The sequence below is a fragment of the Alternaria conjuncta genome, assembly GCF_024043145.1.
Source record: "Alternaria conjuncta strain BMP 0040 chromosome Unknown scaffold_4, whole genome shotgun sequence".
Lineage (NCBI taxonomy): Eukaryota > Fungi > Ascomycota > Dothideomycetes > Pleosporales > Pleosporaceae > Alternaria > Alternaria conjuncta.
The window spans coordinates 17,993-36,989 of NW_026250093.1; the positions used below are offsets into that span (position 1 = coordinate 17,993).

The 18,997-nt window shown below is 53.6% G+C and overlaps 6 protein-coding genes across 6 annotated transcripts; 2 read left to right on the forward strand and 4 right to left on the reverse strand.

The window, feature by feature from the left end:
- Positions 1-718: 718 nt before the first annotated feature.
- On the reverse strand, positions 719-3,339 carry J4E85_002817 (uncharacterized protein; the record flags this gene model as incomplete). Its single annotated transcript, XM_051467090.1, has 6 exons — positions 719-1,788; positions 2,334-2,457; positions 2,506-2,646; positions 2,725-2,982; positions 3,045-3,186; positions 3,290-3,339. 6 exons carry the CDS (start codon positions 3,337-3,339, stop codon positions 719-721), a joined length of 1,785 nt encoding a protein of 594 aa, XP_051328249.1.
- A 523-nt stretch (positions 3,340-3,862) lies between these two features.
- On the reverse strand, positions 3,863-7,343 carry NUT1 (mediator complex subunit; the record flags this gene model as incomplete). The annotated part of the gene is made up of 7 exons (XM_051467091.1): positions 3,863-5,028; positions 5,082-5,444; positions 5,491-5,662; positions 5,713-6,219; positions 6,266-6,328; positions 6,374-6,639; positions 6,731-7,343. The coding sequence occupies 7 exons, from the start codon at positions 7,341-7,343 to the stop codon at positions 3,863-3,865; spliced, it is 3,150 nt and encodes a 1,049-aa protein (XP_051328250.1).
- Positions 7,344-7,893: 550 nt separating this feature from the next.
- J4E85_002819 (uncharacterized protein) lies at positions 7,894-8,643 on the reverse strand (the record flags this gene model as incomplete). Its single annotated transcript, XM_051467092.1, has 1 exon — positions 7,894-8,643. One exon carries the CDS (start codon positions 8,641-8,643, stop codon positions 7,894-7,896), a length of 750 nt encoding a protein of 249 aa, XP_051328251.1.
- Positions 8,644-10,510: 1,867 nt separating this feature from the next.
- J4E85_002820 (uncharacterized protein) lies at positions 10,511-11,544 on the forward strand (the record flags this gene model as incomplete). The annotated part of the gene is made up of 4 exons (XM_051467093.1): positions 10,511-10,822; positions 11,014-11,087; positions 11,145-11,434; positions 11,519-11,544. The coding sequence occupies 4 exons, from the start codon at positions 10,511-10,513 to the stop codon at positions 11,542-11,544; spliced, it is 702 nt and encodes a 233-aa protein (XP_051328252.1).
- A 938-nt stretch (positions 11,545-12,482) lies between these two features.
- J4E85_002821 (uncharacterized protein) lies at positions 12,483-14,177 on the forward strand (the record flags this gene model as incomplete). The annotated part of the gene is made up of 4 exons (XM_051467094.1): positions 12,483-12,516; positions 12,604-12,879; positions 12,932-13,042; positions 13,252-14,177. 4 exons carry the CDS (start codon positions 12,483-12,485, stop codon positions 14,175-14,177), a joined length of 1,347 nt encoding a protein of 448 aa, XP_051328253.1.
- A 1,131-nt stretch (positions 14,178-15,308) lies between these two features.
- On the reverse strand, positions 15,309-18,785 carry J4E85_002822 (uncharacterized protein; the record flags this gene model as incomplete). The annotated part of the gene is made up of 1 exon (XM_051467095.1): positions 15,309-18,785. The coding sequence occupies one exon, from the start codon at positions 18,783-18,785 to the stop codon at positions 15,309-15,311; it is 3,477 nt and encodes a 1,158-aa protein (XP_051328254.1).
- Positions 18,786-18,997: the final 212 nt, after the last annotated feature.

The window sequence follows — 18,997 nt, forward strand, 5'->3', positions numbered from 1 at the left end:
GACGCGACCAGGGATCTCCGGATCTGACACAACGCGTAAATCGGCAATGCTGAGCGGCCCGATTAGCTACGACACATCTTGACCACCGCTTTCGTCATCATGTGCTAAAACATTTTGGGTATCGTGTCTGTTGTTGATATTGTGCGGATCCGGCTAGCTGTAACGACCGTATAATTATCTGTTGCCGACAAGTCAGTCGACGTAGGTTGACTTGTTTTGCGGAAGTGATCAATGCGAATAGAGTGCGCCTGACTCAAACTGGGGCCAGGGCTGCTTCGGGCTCGTCATCGAGATCGTACTTTGGTATACGGTCTGATTGCGATGGCTTTGTGACTGCATAAAGTATGCAAAGGTATACGTGCCTGTTTTCGTTATCACGGCTAACCCCGCTGCCTGGCTTTCTAAAATGTGGGCTCGGATGTTCCTGCAATGTCAACATCGTGCGTGTTCGTGCGTGTGCTAAGAGATTGCGATGTTGTGGGTGGAAGAACCCTTGAAGAATGTGAGTGATCAGTGGAGGAAGGAGCGACGAAGGGCATACTGAGCAAGACATGCCTTGGCAAATCAGAGCCGAACGAAAAATGCACCTTGACGAACACTTTCCATTAACACTAAATTTGCTACACTGGGGTATATCTGTACGCTTTTAACCTCAAGAATTCTCTTCTTCATCCCTCCAGTCGCCGTATAATCATCTTCACAGCATCTCTCACTTCAATCACTCCACCTCAATCCCATCCACATCCTCGGTATCATCCAACGCCCTAACCACCTCCTCCATCTCCTTCGGACTCGTGATCCCCCAAACCCCACCGCCCTTAACAGCCCCTTTCATGCCAACCTCCTTCCCCACAAGATTCCTGCCCACCTTCCCGGGTCCAATACCCACATATCGCATAATCTTCTCTTGTTCATGGAGATACTTGACGCTCTTCCACCACTGCACCGTCTCCACGCAACTGCGTGCTAGCAAGTCTTTCAACTGCTCTTTATCTTGGAAGGGCTTGCCGGACACATTCGATATACAGGGCATGATGCCGGGCCATGTTATGATATCGCGGCCGTCTTCGGTGGGCTTGTGCAGGATGCGTTTCATTGTTTCGGCCGCGGGTTTCATGAGGAGGCTGTGGAAGGGGGCGTCAGATTTAAGTCGTACATGGCGGGGGTCGTGGCCGCCGAATTGGCGCAGGTTGGTCAAGAGCGTGCTGATGCGTGTGATGCTGCCGCTGAGGACGATTTGGTTCTTCGAGTTGAGGTTCGCGATGGCGACTTGCTGGACGGCGGGGAGGTGGTCGTGGGAATCGGCTTTGGAGCCTAGGGCGAGGAACTCGTGGATACCGTTGATGAGGGATTGCATGTGCTCTTCGGATTCGCAGACGAGGGCCACCATGCCGAACTCGCCGCCTTCTTCTGCGACGGCTTCTTGGCTGCATTTGCTCATTACTTCGGCTCGTCGCCGCACCATTTTCAGAGCGTCGTGGAAGGTGAGGTAGCCGCCTGCTACGAGGGCTGCAAATTCGCCGAGCGAGTGGCCCAGTGTGATGTCGACGCGCTCGCTGGTCTTGAAGTCAAACTCCTTCTCCAGTATCCGCAGTATCAGGATTGAGGTCGCCATAATGGCCGGTTGCGCGTTCTCGGTTCGTGTTAGCTCGGCATTCGTGCCAGACTCGATTGTCTTGGTAAGGGGGAGTTGAAGGGTTTCGTCAATCTCCTCGAGGATGGGTTTCGCGGTCTGGGGGAAGGCTTGCAGCCATGGTGTGCACATGCCCACGCGTTGTACGCCCTGGCCTGGTATTGCTTAGCATACTAGAATCATGAAGTATTTGAAATCTCGAAGAAATACCAGGGAAGAAGATGGCAGTCTTGGGTCTCGTAGCGGGCGCGTCTCGCACGCTGCTCATCCAGCGCCGCCGTGAAGGCTGACAGTTGGCGCTCCGCTCGCCGCATCGCATACACCGTCGCGGAAGACGCGGGGCTGCTCTGGAAACGGTACTGAAAGAAGCAGACATGGCGTGTTTCTGGCTATGAAGTTTGGGGAGTCATGGTGTTGATTTCCAGCAGCTCTGCGGAGATGCGGAGGTTCGGGCGCGGGGAATTGACGTGAGGTGCCCTGCAGCTTGAACTAGCGCCGTGGGGTCACCCAACACCCACGGCCGAGGTCTTGCTTTTCCGCGACCAATCCTCACCGAGGCATTGACTGATGTCTTTACGAGGGTATACGATTATCAAATTCAATGCTAGACTGATGGATACCTTTGACAGTCATGACTCTTCCACAGCATCCTCTTACGCGCCCTGGATGTTGAGTCCAGCGTCAACCTGAATGCGCATACCAGTCATGCTAGTATTCTTCGCCAACATGACAAACGCTGCAACGCAATCGTCCAGGAAAGTCTCATGCTGAAGCGCTGCCTTGTTCTTGATATGGTCCTGCATTTCTTGAGAGTACTTGAGGCCCTGGACTATTGTCAGTATGAGACGATAGAAAAGCTTCTGAGACCTTACCCATTCCGTCAACAGTAAGCCAGGAAGGACAGTGTTGACGCGAATCTTGGGTCCGACGGTGGCGGCAAGGCATTTGACGAGTTGGAGTTGGGCTGCTTTGGTGACGGCGTAGGGCATGCTGGAGCCGCCTTGGCTGATAGCCTATTCCATGCGATTAGCATGTCGTCAATAGATCTATAGTCCGTAGTTGTGTCAATATGGAAGGAATTGAGAACATACCGCAATACTGCCCGTAGTAATCATCAATCCACCCTCGGGATTCGCGTCAAACGTGCTCCTTGCCTCAGACAATAATGCCTTGGGTACTTTGACATTTGCATTCCAGCACTTATCCCACTCTTCGTCGCTCATGGAGTCGAGATCTTTCCACTCGGAGAAGCGCGTCCAGCCAGCGTTCGCGATGATGACATCTAGCCCTCCCAATTGTTCAATCGTCTCCCTAATTGCTCTCCTCGCCTCATCCGTGGATGTCATATCCTGTCGCACGTATTAGTCTCTCTTCTCCCCAACTGACAATCACCAAACCAACTATAACTCACCGCTTTGATAACAACAGCCTTGACCCCATGCTCTTGACATGCTTTCTGCACCTTCTGCGCGGGCTCGATACGGTTGAAGTAGTTAATCGCCACATTGGCGCCTTCACTCGCAAACGTCGTGCTGAGGAGTTCGCCGAGGCCGCTGAATGGGGGGCGTTAGTCAGCGATGAGATTTGGAAGACGACATAGTGGGTATAGAGTGAGATGTATGGAGGAAGGCAATCAGGAAGATATAATGTACGTACGCTGATCCACCGGTGATAAGTACATTTCTGCCTTTGAGGTCGTACGGCATGTTTGCTGCTTTGCTGCCTGCTCTGTGTGCGTTGGGTAGGCCTGGTGGAGATATAGAATGCGATCAATGTGCTTCCTGTTGTAGATTTGGAGTAGAGGAAAGAGATAAGCTTCTAGTAGGAAAGGCTTAGGATAGAGTATCGAGAGTTCATTCGTGTGTTGTTTACAAGCTGACTGTCGGACCGTCGTCACCGTCGGGAAACATGGTGGGGCAATGGCTTCCGGAGTTTATGCAGGTAGGACCACCCCCGCCCCCCGGTTCTACCGTACTTCTTGCCGGTTTGGGGTTAGTAGGGTTACCTCGGTACAGTCATACATTTACATGGCATATAGCGGGCTGATGTTTGCTCCGCTTGTATTGTACTTGATTGCAAGACGCCTTGAGATACGATAGTAATAATTCATCATAACCAACCATTCCGATCCAATCCATCCTAAGCGCTTATCCCAAGCATTGCCTTTGGAAGAATAATCTACGTGCCTAGGTATGTATTCCATGAAGAAGAAGCCTCCTCAAACACACTCTACATGTTATCGAAATCCAAACCCCAGTCGTCATCTCCTCCGCCACCACCCATATCCATGTTCATGTCCATATCCATATCCATGCCCATACTACCCATGTCACCCAGATCCATACCGGGCAAGCTGCCCAGGTCTGTGCTCATATCGCCTGCGCCTGCATCGCCATTGCCCATGCCGATGTTTGACAGGTCCAAGCCTTCGGCACCAGTCAGTTCGTCCATACTGCGTTGCAGCGCTTTGTTATCCATGTTGGAAATGTCGTCTACCACCGTTGCGGCTGCTGCGTCGTCGATAGCTCGGTTCAGATCGTCGGATATAGTTTGCGATTGCATGTCCCCGATGTTGACGCTCGGTATGTTGATGGGTGGTGCTTGGAGTCCGGCTTCGCTGAGGGAGGCAAAGTGCGCTTCTACTCGGCGGTGCAGACGCACTATCGTCTCTGCAGTCAGAGGATCTGTCGCGACCAAATTGGCTGCGCTCTCGAATTCCTGCTTGAGCATCTCGCGGAGATTCATTCGGGTCCGTTGCTGAGGCGGCGCTGGTATCGAGCTTCCCATCCAGTCTATCGTAATCGGACTGTCTTCAACGGTCGGGGCGCAGATGATAGACACGCCAATGTCGAGCGCAGCGGCTCCGTTGCCAGCATCTGTCTGCGCTTTTACCTCATCTATGATTGCGCGTAGCGTCCTGGTGGCACCAAGCATCTTGAGCGATGCGTAGATTTGGCGATGTGTATAGCCAGGTGGGTTCGGCTGTAACGAAGAAGTCGAAGCCCATTGCGATAATTGTTGTATGGTATGCCGTAGAGACGTGTTCAGGGTGCTGTTGGGTGCATTTGTCCACTGGTACACTTCCTTCAAGCTAGCGTATATGGAACGTTCGTAGTGTGCATGCACTTTGATTGCCTGGATGAAAGGCTCAAGTGTCGTGCGATTTGGCTCGCGCCGCTGTAGCGTACGGAAGCATTTCTCGAGGCGACTAGCTACCATCGCTATTATGGTCGAATGCATAGCTTGTGCATCGCCAGAAGAAGGAGTCGTCAGTATGATTTCATTGAAAATGCGTATCATTGAGTCGAGGTCCTTGTGTGTTTGAAGAAGCGCGTAGGAGGCCATCCACGTGAGACCTTCAATCAAAGATGGTAATAGGAAAGTCTCTCCGAGATCTGAAAACAAGTCAGTGGTGTTTCATTGGACGAGAACATTGGGGTGAGCTTACACTCCAAGCCACCTTTGACCGACTCAAATGACAGTACGCCTGTCGAGCATGCAACAACAGTCTGCCTGAAAAGTGTCGGAACTATAAGATAGAAATCCTGTGGCCGACAGGATGCAAATACCTCATTGCTCAGCCCTTCCTTGTCGGCATCATAGAGCCCTTTGAGCCAGTTGCCGAGATGCTTGCCCTGTTCTTCGCTCAACTCGTCGGGGAGCATGCTATGGTGGCCGCGTTTCATAAGCTTCGCGATAAATGTATCATGTCGGATGCCAATGTCGTGATATGTAAGATCATAGCGATATACGAAGGCCATAACGAGGACGAGTATTGCGCCAAACTCGTCGTAGACCGGTTGGTATTCACCTACATTCGTCAGTCACAAATCTTTGCAACATTTAATGAAGCTAACCTTGATCGCTGTCATAGTGCCACTCATCGAGGAATTGGCATAGTGGCCGCAGGATGCTTGCCGGCGAAGTGAATTGAAGCATGACATCCATTGCCTGCGGTTTCCTGAATATCAACGAGGACAGTTGCTTCAAGTACATGGTTGTTTGCGTTTCGCAGAGATGTGCTATGAACTGTCATCACATGAGCAGGTACCTCTCGCAAATCTTGTATCATGTCTTACATCTGTAACAGCAGCGACGATGGCCCCGGCATTTCCATCCAGACTCTCAAGCTCGTCAATGTATGTGCTGACTTTGTCGAAGTTCGACTTGCACTGGCTTAGCAACTCCTTCCTCTCGTATCTCTTCGATGGAGGACCTTGCATAGGAGCTTCGCCAAGCAACCGCTCTACAGCACCAGCCGGAATGAGCCCATGGAGCGCGCAGGCATTAAGGAAGTCTTGCTTGACATCAGAGAGAGAGTTGTTACTTCCCATGATATCGTCGAACCCCTGCGAGAAAGACGGAAAGGCATGGGGATCCACGTGGCTGAGTGCTTGTGTGATGCACATTTCCGGTGTCATCGGAAATATCGACCCGGAGATTTGCACGAGGAGTAAGGGTACTTTGTTAATCAGGAATGATTTCAGGGGAAACATTGTCTGCGTTGGTTCACTGCGATACATGGCGTTGGCAAGGACATCGAAAGCGGCGGTGATCAAGTCCGTGGCCATGTTTTGTGCTTCCAACTGACGGAGATGAGCATTTCTTCGCGATCAAATGGTTCAGGCCTACCTTGTATCGCGAATGGAGATAATTGATAATGATGAAATCATCAGTAAGAGGCCGCGCGACAAGCTTGGAATGTTAGCAATGTGCCACATCGTTAGCTGAAAGACGTACCAAGGCGTTCAAAAATACGTAGAGACCGGCTCGTGTGTTCACCTGTGGAAGCTCCATCACGGCTTCGAGCTGGAGTGCAGCGACTTCGAGACCGGCGCTCCTGTTTCCCTCTCCGTTCATGTTGGGAAGCTTCTCATAAAAGTCGTGTCGTTTTTGCGAGAGCTCAAGTCTTTCAGCTAGTTGCAACGACTGATGCGATCCGCCCGAGTTGTTGGAGAGAAATGGGATAAACGAAGAGAATGACTGGATAAAATGTTTGCGTATATCTAATGCATGTGAGTAATGTACATCTCAAGTCTTGAGCAAACCCGTTCGAAAACATCGTACAAACATCAGAACAATTAGAGGTGCGCTTACCTTTCCCCTTGGGATTATTCAGTATCCGCAGAATTCTTGGATTTTCTATTATGCCAATCACAAGCATAGCAAGCCCTTCCCGGACATTGATAGAGTGTTGTTGTGGTTGTTGGATACCAGCCATTGCCTGGATCATGGTATCGCTGGTATGTGAAGTGACCATCGCCTGCATCCATCTTGTTACAACAATAAGCGTGCGCAAGCCTTCGGTATTGTTGATAGGCCGTTCTTCAGCAGCAAAAGCCTTGTGCAGGCGGTGGAAGACAATTTCCTCGAGTTCTGGTGGATTGTCCCATTGCGGCTCCTTGGTCGGTTTCTCGTCGCCTGTCTTGACCGGAAGCCGGTCCTTGGAGTACAAGAACGTCAGCGTTAGAACATCAGAAGCATCGACCTTCTTCAGCGCTAGTAGCTGCTCGAGGAAGACAATGGAGCGCGGGTCGACATTGCTGGATCCTGCAACGCGTGGTCGAAGTACAAGGGCAGCAAGCTTCCGGCCAGGCAGTGGAGACTTCGCGTGCAGCTGCGCGACGGCTGCAGCGAACAGGTCAGGCTGGACGCGGCGCTCGAGGCACCTGTCCAAGAAAGTCGTCCATTCCTTGACCATGGACTCCATAGCCCATGTAGTTTAAGAATGCACCCTGGATGTTGGGCTGGTGGTTGGCAAGAAAAAGAATATGGGATGTGGTCCGGCGAGGAACAAAGGTGGTCGTGCTTAGCTGAGGTTGGCCGATGTTCCTTGGCAGGCACGATCCATGGATGCGGACAGCGCACAGAACCCGCGAACCTTCCAACGCGTCCGGTCAGCAAAAGGAATTCCACGCCAAGCTCTCCAAATTATATTCTATGGCCGGAATTTCTTGTCTAAAATCAAAGGTGAAGAGATGATGGTGCGGGGAGCACAAGCCGTCAACTCTGATGCGTATTATCGATGGTATCGAAATAGTTACATTACTACCGGATGATAGAAGCGTTCTCGCCCATGTCGTGGGACATGTACAACCATTGCGCAGCGATGGCGCGAAGTGCTGATCGCTGAAGACTGACCGCTAACCCCAGCCCTCGCCAACCCAAATAAATCCACACACGTCTTGGTGCGACGCAAATTACGGTCGTGATGCTGACGACCACCGTGCACTAGACAACGCCATACTCCACGCCAAGCTTCAAGATGGACGGCGACGGGCATCCTGTAGCTGTTCGTCCGCATCCGGTGCCCGTGGGCCCACCATCCAGTCCTCCATTGCGAGCCACTGACTCCACGTCTTTTCGGCCCCCTCGATCTCGGCCAGCTGGACCTCCTGCAATGGCTTCAGGAAAGGCACTGACTCGTGCGGTGACATGTCGTACTGGCACTTGACCTTTGCCCAACCCACGCTCTTGGCTGCGAAGAGGTAGTTGCGACGCTCACACTCGTGCATTGGGCCGACTCCCTTCCTCCAGTCCTCGCCAAAGAAGCCGTGCATGATGCCTGGACTGTCCATTCCTGTGATGACAAGACGTCGAATGAAGGGCACAAGGGAGACCCATGCCGGCGCCGGCTGGCCTCGCGAGTTGGTGACGGGGCCTTGGCGGGGCCAGGGCATGTTGTATGCAGCAGCGCCCGACGAGTGAGGCAGCGGTCCTGAGGCGTTCATGAGGGGAGTCTGCGTCCATTGGAAGGGCAGGCAGATGTTGATGAGGGCGCACACTGCCTGCACACCGTTGTCGTGCTGCGCATGGTCGAGGAAATAGCGCTGGCAGCTTTGGTATGCAGGGTGCCAGTCGAAGATGTCGAAGTGCGGCTCAGAAGAGGCGGTTGGCACAGATGGCGAGCCTCCTGAGGAGGTGCTGCCGCGCGCAAAAGTTCCACCGCGAGTCTGAAAGGTCGGGTATCCCGCGGGGAAGTTTGTGGTGAAGCCGGGTAAACTTGTCATGATGAGGGCAGCGCAAGCTACTGCAGGAACGGCAAAAGTCAGCACAGCTGGTTGGTTGGCTGGAGGAGAACACCAGTTTGTGTACTCGCAGCTCGCAACTTACCGAGCTGGGTGCAACCACTGTCAAATAAACGTGCCGGTGCAGAATGTCGGGTCTGGCTAACAGCAGCCCAAGGGAGCCAGGGTCTCAGGGCTTAGGCAGGATGAGACGAGGAACAGGATCAATGACGAAACGACCGAGTGGGCGGCTAGTTCAAGGCTGCTGCAGTGTCTGTTGCTTGGTGTTCTGGTAGCATCGATAGCGGGCGCGATAAGATGCTTTATACATGGGGAGGTTGAGTATACGGATGCTGAGGCTTGAGAAGTTGCTTATATGGTGTGGCTTCGGTCGACGCCGCCCTGCTAACCTTGCGAGGAATTATTGAAGCCTCCGTGAGATGGCTGCGATTTTGGAATAATCCTGGCGATGATCAAGTCGAGCCACTCCGGCTCCCTTGATCATTAACCAGTAAGTTCAGCGCGTCGGGCCAATGAGCAGCAGCACAGGGCCTGGTGGAGCCGGCGATGGTGGCTGCGCAGTTCGCGGGTCGGCGGCCAGGTCGACGGCTCCCGAGGCGGTCTATTCAAAAACTCTGTAGTAGACCAAGTGTCGTCAAGACTGCGCTACCTGCGCTGCCGTTGGCTGCTTGGGTGCGCTTCAGCCGACCGCTGCCCCCCTTTTTGCGGTTCCTTGTACATGCTGCTGCGCGATGATGGCCGTTTGGTCACCCAAGACAGTGGCAGAGACCGACGGAGCGGCCGAGATGCAGGCGCATCGAGCCGGCTTTGCGACTGAGCCCTTCTGAGCGTGCCGGGTTGTTTTTGTCATGCTTGAGTCTGGCTAGAATGACTAGAGTGACAGGCGCCTCCAAACGCCCGGGCGATAGATCTCGTCAATCGCGGTAGGGGATCCACTGCCATGGCATGTAAAACGGATGTTCGTGTGTCCGGAGAGCCACAATACCAGGGCGCCCACCAATGCGCTGCCTGTTCCCTCCAACTTCACGAGCGCATCCCGCCGAAGAAGAATAGTTCCTCGCCGATCATCCAAGCCCGCACGCCCTCGGTGAGGCTGTCCTACGTGGCGAACGAGACACTGTACGACAGGGCACTGGATGGTCGGGTCTGCTGCAGCGAGGGCTAGTCGAGGACCTCGGGAGGTGGGGGCAGGCGCCCCAATCGGCAGGCACCGTCCGCACGATGCAGTCCACGGGTTGGTGAAGCCTGTAGCCTGCGGGCGCATATGGCCCGGTTTGCTTTTGTGCGTGCAACGCATTCTTACTCCAACTGCAACAGACCAGGGACGCTGCGCAGCCATGACATGTCAGAGTCGTGACAGAGTCGTCACGATGAGGCCTCCACAATAAAGTTCACACCCCGGTCGTGACGGGCCATGATGTAACCAGTTCGCCGAGGAACTCCATTTAACTCTGCTGCCATCGTGGCTTGCCTCTTGCAGCATCGCACATCTACTTTCGTATATGCACAACATAGCCCCCAGCAGTGAACATGGCACAATCTTCCTTCTCATTGGCGTCGCGGACCAAGGTGCGTCGACGAGACCGTACTAGACGCCGCCCGTGTCTGACAGTGGCAGCTTTCCAATGGCCTGTCCATGCCAACGATTCATCTCGGCGTCTATCTGACGTCCGGGAAGGAGACTTATCAAGCCGTCCGGTGGGCGCTCGAGGTATGCTTTTGCCGTTCCTGATGATCAGTAAACACAATGCTCACCACGGCAGGCTGGCTATCGAGCGTGAGTAGCATCACGAGACCAAGCTTTCACACGGCTGACGGATGACGCGTGCACAGAGTCGATTCAGCTCAGATGTACCATAACGAGAAGGAGTCTGGCAAAGCCATCTCTGACTTTCTCGCAAGTGATGCCAATACCGAGTCGCTCAGGCGCGAAGATATCCACTACACTTCCAAGCTAGCGTCCAACTCCGCATACGAAACGGCCCGCAAAGCCATCAAGAGATCTGTCAAGGAGGCGGGTCTTGGCTACATTGACCTATTTCTGTTGCACTCCCCATATGGCGGCAAGCAGGCGCGTCTCGACAGCTGGCGAGCGGTGGAAGACGCAATCAACGACGGCGAAGTCAAGATTGGAGGCGTCTCCAATTATGGTGTCAAACATGTAAGTAGACCCTGGTTCCCGTCTTTTTGCTTTAGTTGTCTCGGGAAGGCCCGTATTCAGTCTCTAGTGCGAACGAACATACACCCAGGACAGGAAAGTCGTTGTAGTCGCCCTCATTGGACTCTTCAGTATAGTCATGAGCGTCACCGAACATTCAACGTCGCCGAGGTCAATCACTGACAATATGCTAGTTGCAAGAGCTACTGGACTCCAACCCCCGGATTCCTCCAGCGGTTAACCAGATCGAAGTTCACCCGTTCAATACGTGAGTTCCCCGAAGGGACTGCATTGCATGCGTAACTATGCTAACTTTGTACACTAGGCGGAAGGACATTACTTCCTTTTGCCAGCAGCACAACATTGTCGTAGAGGCATACGCGCCGCTGGCCCGAGCCTTGCGCATGACGCATCCGAAGATTGTGGCCCTGTCCAAGAAATATTCGTGCACTCCGGGCCAGCTCTTGGTCCGCTGGAGTCTGCAACACGGCTATGTGCCACTACCCAAGAGTGTGAAGAAGGAGCGAATCGTCGAGAACTCGGAGATTGGAGGCTTCGTAATCGAGGATGGCGACATGGAGGCAATGGATGCGTTGGACGAATACCTAGTGACCGGTGAGTTCCTTTGGGTGCCTGGCATACGCAGCCATGTCAACACTCTCATCCCGCTACTTTTGCTGACGTGCAACTTTTCTCCAGATTGGGACCCTACCGATTGCCCGTGAGTGTGCTCAGTGTGGAGGCAGAGATGTCGGGCGTGGGGGTCAGCGCGTGGAGGGTGGGAAATCGATCTCTTTCACATGCCACCAAATGTAGAAATGGAGCATGCTCATCTGTGCCTATTTCCGATGCATGACCATGTCGATATTGTGACGCCGCCATCGAGTCTCAAGTTATGATCTTGCAGCTCAATGACTGCAATGCGCGCATATGCGCATGACGGAGGACGCGACGGTAGAGATTGAGGCAGTGCAATGTCGCAGACAGGCTATGTTTATATCGTTTAGGTTTTAAGCTTGTGGGTTGACGTCGCAGACAAAGGTGAGGATGTCCGGCATCTCCGCAGCAGGAGGTCGCCAGCGGCCGCTTCGCCAAGACAATGTTGCGTGGCCCAAGCACACGCCCACATTCCGGCTTCTCCCACTCTCCCTGCCTGTTCTCTTTACCCTGACACGCCACTAGGCGAAAGCCCAACGTAACAAGACTCAGTCGCGCGCCCGCCGACGTCGGCATCGCGTCGCCTCCCATGGTTTGACTCTCGACTATTACCGCCCGCCACGAGCCTCGAGTGGCCGGAGCCCCCGCTACTTCACGTGCAACCACCCCGCGATACTTGTCCTCGCCCGCCCATTGGCCAGATCCTTATCAGTAGAAAAAGTGCACACCATGGTTTGCATCAACATGGCGTGCAGTAGACCCCATCGACCACTGAGACGGGTCCAGCACCCCAATCTCCCGGCCTCTGACGTACTCAAATCGAGTGCGACTTTGTTCCGCGCACCGTCACCGCAGGCCCAGCGAACTATCTAGCTTGCGCCGACTGCAATTATATATACCAGACACTCTCTCCTGCCTCTTCTCTCCATCAACTTGTGACTCTTCGACTGTGTCAATTTCCATCACCTCACATCTTCTTTCAGTCCCCAAGATACCCAACATCACAATGTCTGAGCCCGAGTTTGAGCAAGCCAGGAAGGGTACGTTTGCGCCTCACCACTAAACCGTTGAGTTATTACCATAACTCAACCCTTCCTCCCCATCTGCACATATCTAACACCTCACAGAGCTCGTCTCCACCCTCGAGGCCTCCTCCCTCTTCTCCAAGAACCCCGAATACAAGAAGGCCCTCGAGGTCGTCTCCGTCCCCGAGCGTATCATCCAGTTCCGCGTTGTCTGGGAGAACGACAAGGGCGAGTGCCAGGTCCAGAAGGGATACCGCGTGCAATTCAACTCCGCCCTCGGTCCCTACAAGGGCGGCCTCCGCTTCCACCCTACCGTCAACCTATCCATTCTCAAGTTCTTGGGTTTCGAGCAGATCTTCAAGAATGCGCTCACCGGCCGTACGTCATACCAGACTCGATCGAATACAAACAACAAGCTAATACACTATAGTCAACATGGGCGGTGGTAAGGGAGGATGCGACTTCGACCCCAAGGGCAAGTCTGACAACGAGATCCGCAAGTTCTGCGTTGCCTTCATGAGGGAGCTCAACAAGCACATCGGTATGTCTTAACCCTAGCGCGTCCCTTCACTTCAGCCTCAGTGGGGCATGCACCTTGACGGGTTCGCATGCTCTTCCGACAGCAGACCAACGAGATCTGGCGGGTCTATCTTACCTTATCTTCCCGTCTGTCTGGCACTGCCCCGTCGGCGACGTTCGCGCTGCTTTCTTGGTTCTCCACTAGGAACATTTCACTTACGTAAATCACAGGTGCTGACACAGACGTACCTGCGGGCGACATCGGCGTCGGTGGTCGCGAGATCGGTTACCTCTTCGGCGCATACCGAGCAGAGCGCAACCGCTGGGAGGGCGTCCTCACTGGCAAGGGTGGCTCATGGGGAGGCAGCTTGATCCGTCCCGAGGCCACCGGCTACGGTCTCGTATACTACGTTGACCACATGATCAACTACGCCTCAGGCGGAAAGGAGTCGTTCAAGGGCAAGCGCGTCGCCCTCTCTGGTTCCGGAAACGTCGCTCAGTACGCTGCGCTCAAGATCATCGAGCTCGGCGGCACCGTCATCTCCCTCAGCGACAGCAAGGGCGCTTTGATCGCCGAAGACGACAAGGGTTTCACCCCCGAGATCATCAACCAGATCGCCGCCCTCAAGTTGGAGCGCAAGGCTCTTACTGCTCTGGAGAACCACAGCTTCAAGTACATTGAGGGTGCCCGCCCATGGAAGGAGGTCAAGAAGGTCGACGTTGCTCTTCCTTCAGCGACCCAGAACGAAGTCTCCGAGGACGAGGCCAAGGCTCTCATCGAGTCTGGTGCCAAGTTCATCGCTGAGGGTTCCAACATGGGCTGCACACAGGAGGCTATCGAGGTCTTCGAGGCTCACCGTCGCGAGAAGAAGGGCGAGGCTATCTGGTACGCCCCCGGAAAGGCTGCCAACGCCGGTGGTGTCGCCGTCTCTGGTCTCGAGATGGCCCAGAACTCCCAGCGTCTGTCATGGACCGCCGAGGAGGTCGACGAGAAGCTCAAGGGCATCATGAAGGACTGCTTCGAGAACTGCCTGGGTACCGCCAAGGAGTACTTCACTCCTGCCGAGGGCGAGTTCCCATCCCTCGTCGGTGGTGCCAACGTCGCTGGTTTCCGCAAGGTCGCTGCCGCCATGCACGACCAGGGTGACTGGTGGTGAACAATTCGCTGCTGAGCGGATTGCCTTTTGTATATGATACCTTACGATACCTTCATTGTCTTTGGCGTTCGGAAGCTGGAAGCTTCCACTTGTATATAGATACCTTACATGAATAGAATCATGAAATATTTCACCACATTCTTTCGCATCACTCCTACTTGAACCAGACCACCAAGCAAGTCATTCACACACGCGTATCACTTTGCAACTGAACACCGGAGAAACCCGCACGCAGAAACTCCCAATAAGACACAGCTATCCAAAATAGACACGATCCTAACCCAATCTTCAGCATTTACGACTCACAATATTCATCACGCCATCACGTCACCAAGCCCCCAGAAAATTACTCACAACAAAAGCAATGCCCAAACTTTCCTAGTCAGGGCTCAAGCAGGCGGCAGTCGCGTGGCGCCCCTCCAAGCGCCCCTGCCCCGCCAAAAAAGCAAAGCACGATCCCGACCCCACTGCTCTCGTCCACGTCGAAGAAGCAAAAAAGCCCACACGCCAGATGCGAGTTGGGCGCGATAGCTTATTACTGGTTTTGGTTAGGGTAAATCAAGTCAAGCCCGCGGCGGGTTAGGGTTATGTTATGCGTTTTGTCAGGGTGCGCCGGGATGGGGGTGGGTGGGTGGTACGGGCATGTCTTGAAAAATTGTCACGGCGAACCGTGATGAGATGCCGGCGCGTAAGTGTCGCGTCGCACCGTGGGTGCCGATGCGCGGAAAAGATGTCGGCGTTGGATAGGCACGGGACGGAAAAGTGTGAGGTGTGAGGAGGGATGGGTTACCGCGTTTGGTGTGGTTCGATATCGGAGGGCGATGTCGGGGGGTGTCGGGTTGGGGTTGCGATGGCCGGAGGGGGTAGGGATGGGCTTAGAGAGTATGGATGGCTTGCATTTAGATGAACTGCGGATACGGAGTGATGGTCATGACGCTGGTGGGTGGTGAGAGACAGTCTGTGTAGTGCGCGCTGTGCTACGTACTGCCCGGTCGCCTTCATCGTCGGGGATCAGACTTGATGCTTACTGTAGATGTGGGAAGTATGTATGAAACCTTCGTCGTTGATGCACGTAGAAACGTTGCAGTCACGTATATAACTCTTGTTGATTGCTATGTCGAAAACCACACATCATCCAAGCAGAGTAGTCCATTCCTTCAGTAACTCATCCACCTCGTCCACCCGGCCCACCTTTTCCGTCTCATCAATGTAACTCCATGAATCCTCGGCTTCTTCACTTTCTGAAGTGTCTTCTTGAATACTTGGGGAAGAGTACTGTTCCGAGCTCTCTTGTCTCTGTTGTAACAATCGCTGTTCACGAGCGTGTGATGTTTCTTTCACTAGGGGTATAGGCATTAGTAATACTGCGATTGAACTCTTGGGGAGAGTAATGAATGTTTCTGCAAGCTTCGGATGACACTTACGTTGCTCGCCTTTCCTGCTTGTGTCAACCGCACAGGGGATAGCCTGTGGAAGATAGAGTGGTCCCCTTCGTCGTTCCCTTTCCGCCCCCTTGTTCTCTCCCTCCAACACCCGGTCACGCCGCGTTTCCTCTTCTAGCTGGTTGATCCTATCTCCTTCTTGCTCGCGCTCAATCTTTTCGCTGGGACTAACATAACTGCTAGAGTCGCTATGATAGCGTGGGTCGATTTGAGCATAGCCGGAACGAGGGGGACGGGGACGACGGGTACGACGGGGGCGGGAAGGCGATAGCTCGCGGTGGCCACTTTGTAGGGCCGTCACACCTTCTAAAGCCGCTGTCACTATTCGCTCCTTTCCTGCCCTCTCCTCATCTCGGTTCGACTCCGACTCGCAATTCATACCCTCTCCTTGCTTGTCGCTACCGTCTTCTGCTGGCTTGTGCTGGAACTCCCAAACTCCAGAACGAACGCGGACCAGGACACGAGAGCGGGAGCGTGACCGTTCATGCTGTCTGGTAGCTGCGCCGATGCGACCTCTTGGGCCTGCTGTCTCTGGGATGTCTTCGTTGCTATCAATAGACTTGCGTGTCCTCGACGCCACCGACGACGCGCGTTGCCAGTGGGGTACTTTGCCACTACTACTAGTCGAAGTTGAATCCATGTTCGACTCTTTCCGTCTCTCTTGCTCTCGTCGTCGATCATATTCCATCTTTCTTTCTTCATGTCTTGCCTTCGCTCTCTCCAGTTGCTTGTCAACATCAGATCCTCGCGAAGACACACTATGAGAGCGAACGTGCGTTTCAAATGAACCGTGGCGCCTGCTCGCTGACATCAGTGGTTTAGTCTGTTCGGTTTTGTCATCCTTTTTCTTCATGCTCGTCTTCGATGAGGATGGTTCAAAGTCACAAGCGTCTCTGTCTTCTGGCAGGTCTATTCTGAAAGTGCAGTTGGAGTCAGGGCCGGGTGTCGGGTCTCCCCTGGTGAGAAGAAGAGCCATTTGCTGGTTCACCTGGTCGTCTTCTGGCGGGTCTATTTCGGAAGTGCAGTAGGTGTTAAGGCTGAATCGCTGGTCTTCCTTGGCGAGAAGAAGAGCTATTGCCGCTTTCACACGGCCGTCCTTGGAGTAAAAAGGGGAGTCCTGGGGGTCAGCTGGAATCTCTTCAGTAGGAGCAGGCTCGCCCGCGTGAGTGGAAGATTGCTCTGCCAATTCTGGCATCTTCAGCTTTTCGATATCTGATGGTAACGTTAGGCCTATTTCTTCAATGATGCGATACGAAAGGTGCAGCTCCTGGTTTCTGTGTGCTTGCAAGTTGAGGTTATACTTACATTCCCTACGTGTCTTTTCCTGTTCCTCTCGCTCTTTTCGTTCACGGTGGTTTCTCCTCCTCCTACGCATTTGCTCTCTTGCTATCGCTTTCTCCCTCTGATTGGGCTCATTCGTTTCAGACGAATCGTCGCACGAGGCCATTACGGCCGGTGGTCCATCGTGTTCGATCTTGTCCTTGTCTTTCTTAGGACTTCGTTTAGCCTCCTGGACGCGCCTGCTAGACGCACATGAGCCATTTCTAATTTCTTCTGACAAGTATCCGAGCGACGACGAAGGCGATCTATCACGGGCTGGCTGTGATAGCTGAGTCTGTGTAGGTCGAAGAGAATCGCGCCTTTTGGTTGCTTTGACTCTTTCAGGGGCACTGGAACCTTCTCTTCTACGTAGTTCTTCTTGCCAAAGCCTCTCATCTCGAGCGCGAGCTTCTAGTTTCGCTAGCCTCGCCTGGCTTAGAAGCGGGTGCTGAGCATCATCCGCATGGGAGCGTTCATTGTTCAACTGTAGCTGAGAATGCGTTGCTCCAGGTCGATCAATTTGATCGGACACCTCGGTTACGAGTTCACCATCTGAAGCTCCATCCGTTTCTGGGTCGGTTCGATTGCTGGTCCTTCGGAGTGTAGGTGCATACTCCTCACGGTAACTAGACGGCATATAATCTGCACTAGGGGGTAAGGCGAGGGGAATATCTTCGCTTTCCGCGCGCAATGGAGGGCGGTGGGCTGAACCCCGTGTGCCGCTTCTATGCTCAACCTTGGCCCTTTGGTTTCTTGCTACCCGCTCAAGATGACGGCTGGCGGGTGTCGACCCCCGGTTGACTTCAGTAGAAACTCGGTTTCTTGTTCGCTCTTTCACTCGCTCTCTCACTCGCCACATCTCGAACTCTATTCGTGCTCTTTCGTTACTCGAAGAGCTGCTGACATCTTCATCCTTTGCCGTCTCATTCAACGTAGCAGATACACTAGTATGGGTGCTCGTCTTGCTGATCCATGGTTGACTTGATGTATCGGTGACTTTGGCTTGAGCATTACCAAGCAGCACACTGTCGAGATGAGAGCGAGCGAGGAAGTAAGATCCGATAGCCTTCTGATGGTGATCGGCATGATCGTCTCCATCTACCTGCTTGGTCAAGGCAAGTTGCAGAGTTTCGATGTCTGCTAACAGGCTTCGGACATGGTCCACGCATGTTGCAAGCGTATCTGGGTTGATGGTAGAGCCAATGGCTGAAGCAGCGTTGATGAGATTAGACGGCGAACCAACGTCGACCTCATCCTGTAGCGATCGATCACCCTCATCTACGACAGTGCTGCCATCGCTTATACTGAAGTTTCTCAGCGACTCCTCGTACTTCTTTGTGGCTTGCTTCTTGTTCTCGAGTAACTGCTTGATCTCTTCCCGGTGCTTCGCTTCAGCCTCGCGATTGTACTTCTCCGATGAAACTTGATGAGCATGTATCAGCACCTGCATCAACAGCTCTAGCGTACTCTTGAGCTTATCAATCTGGCTTCGCAGCAGTTCGATCTTGTTGTCTTTGAAGGGTAACATCAGCCGACCCATCTTCCCTGGCTTGCCCTTGTTGATTTTCAGCTCAAGTTCCGTGAAAACCGCAAAACACTCTTTGATCGTCTCGTTCGCCGTCCTGACTGCATTTTCTGAAATCAGGTTTGCAGTCTCGTCTCTCTCGAAGATGGTCCCCAGCTCTTGGATAACGAAGCTTGTGAGCTTGACTTCGTTCGCGATATTCTTGATTCTGCGATCGGCAGAAGCTACACCATCGGCATACTGGTACAGCGTCTGGGACAGCTTCAAGCCAGCGCCAGCCAGCTGCACGACACTGGCGACTAGGCCTACCACCTCGGCCATGATAGAATTACGTGCAGCTACGGCAAGATGTGGTTGTTAAGCATAATGGAAGAAAGATGACGATGGCTTCGAGAAAAGTTGTGAAATGTGCAAGAACATGGTGACAACAATGTGATTGTAGCAGCTTCAGTCTGTTGATGCCTTGAGCGAAGCGGGCTGAGTTGCGGCTGAGTGCGCGGGGTAGCACGCCCCGGCTGCGCTACACGACCATG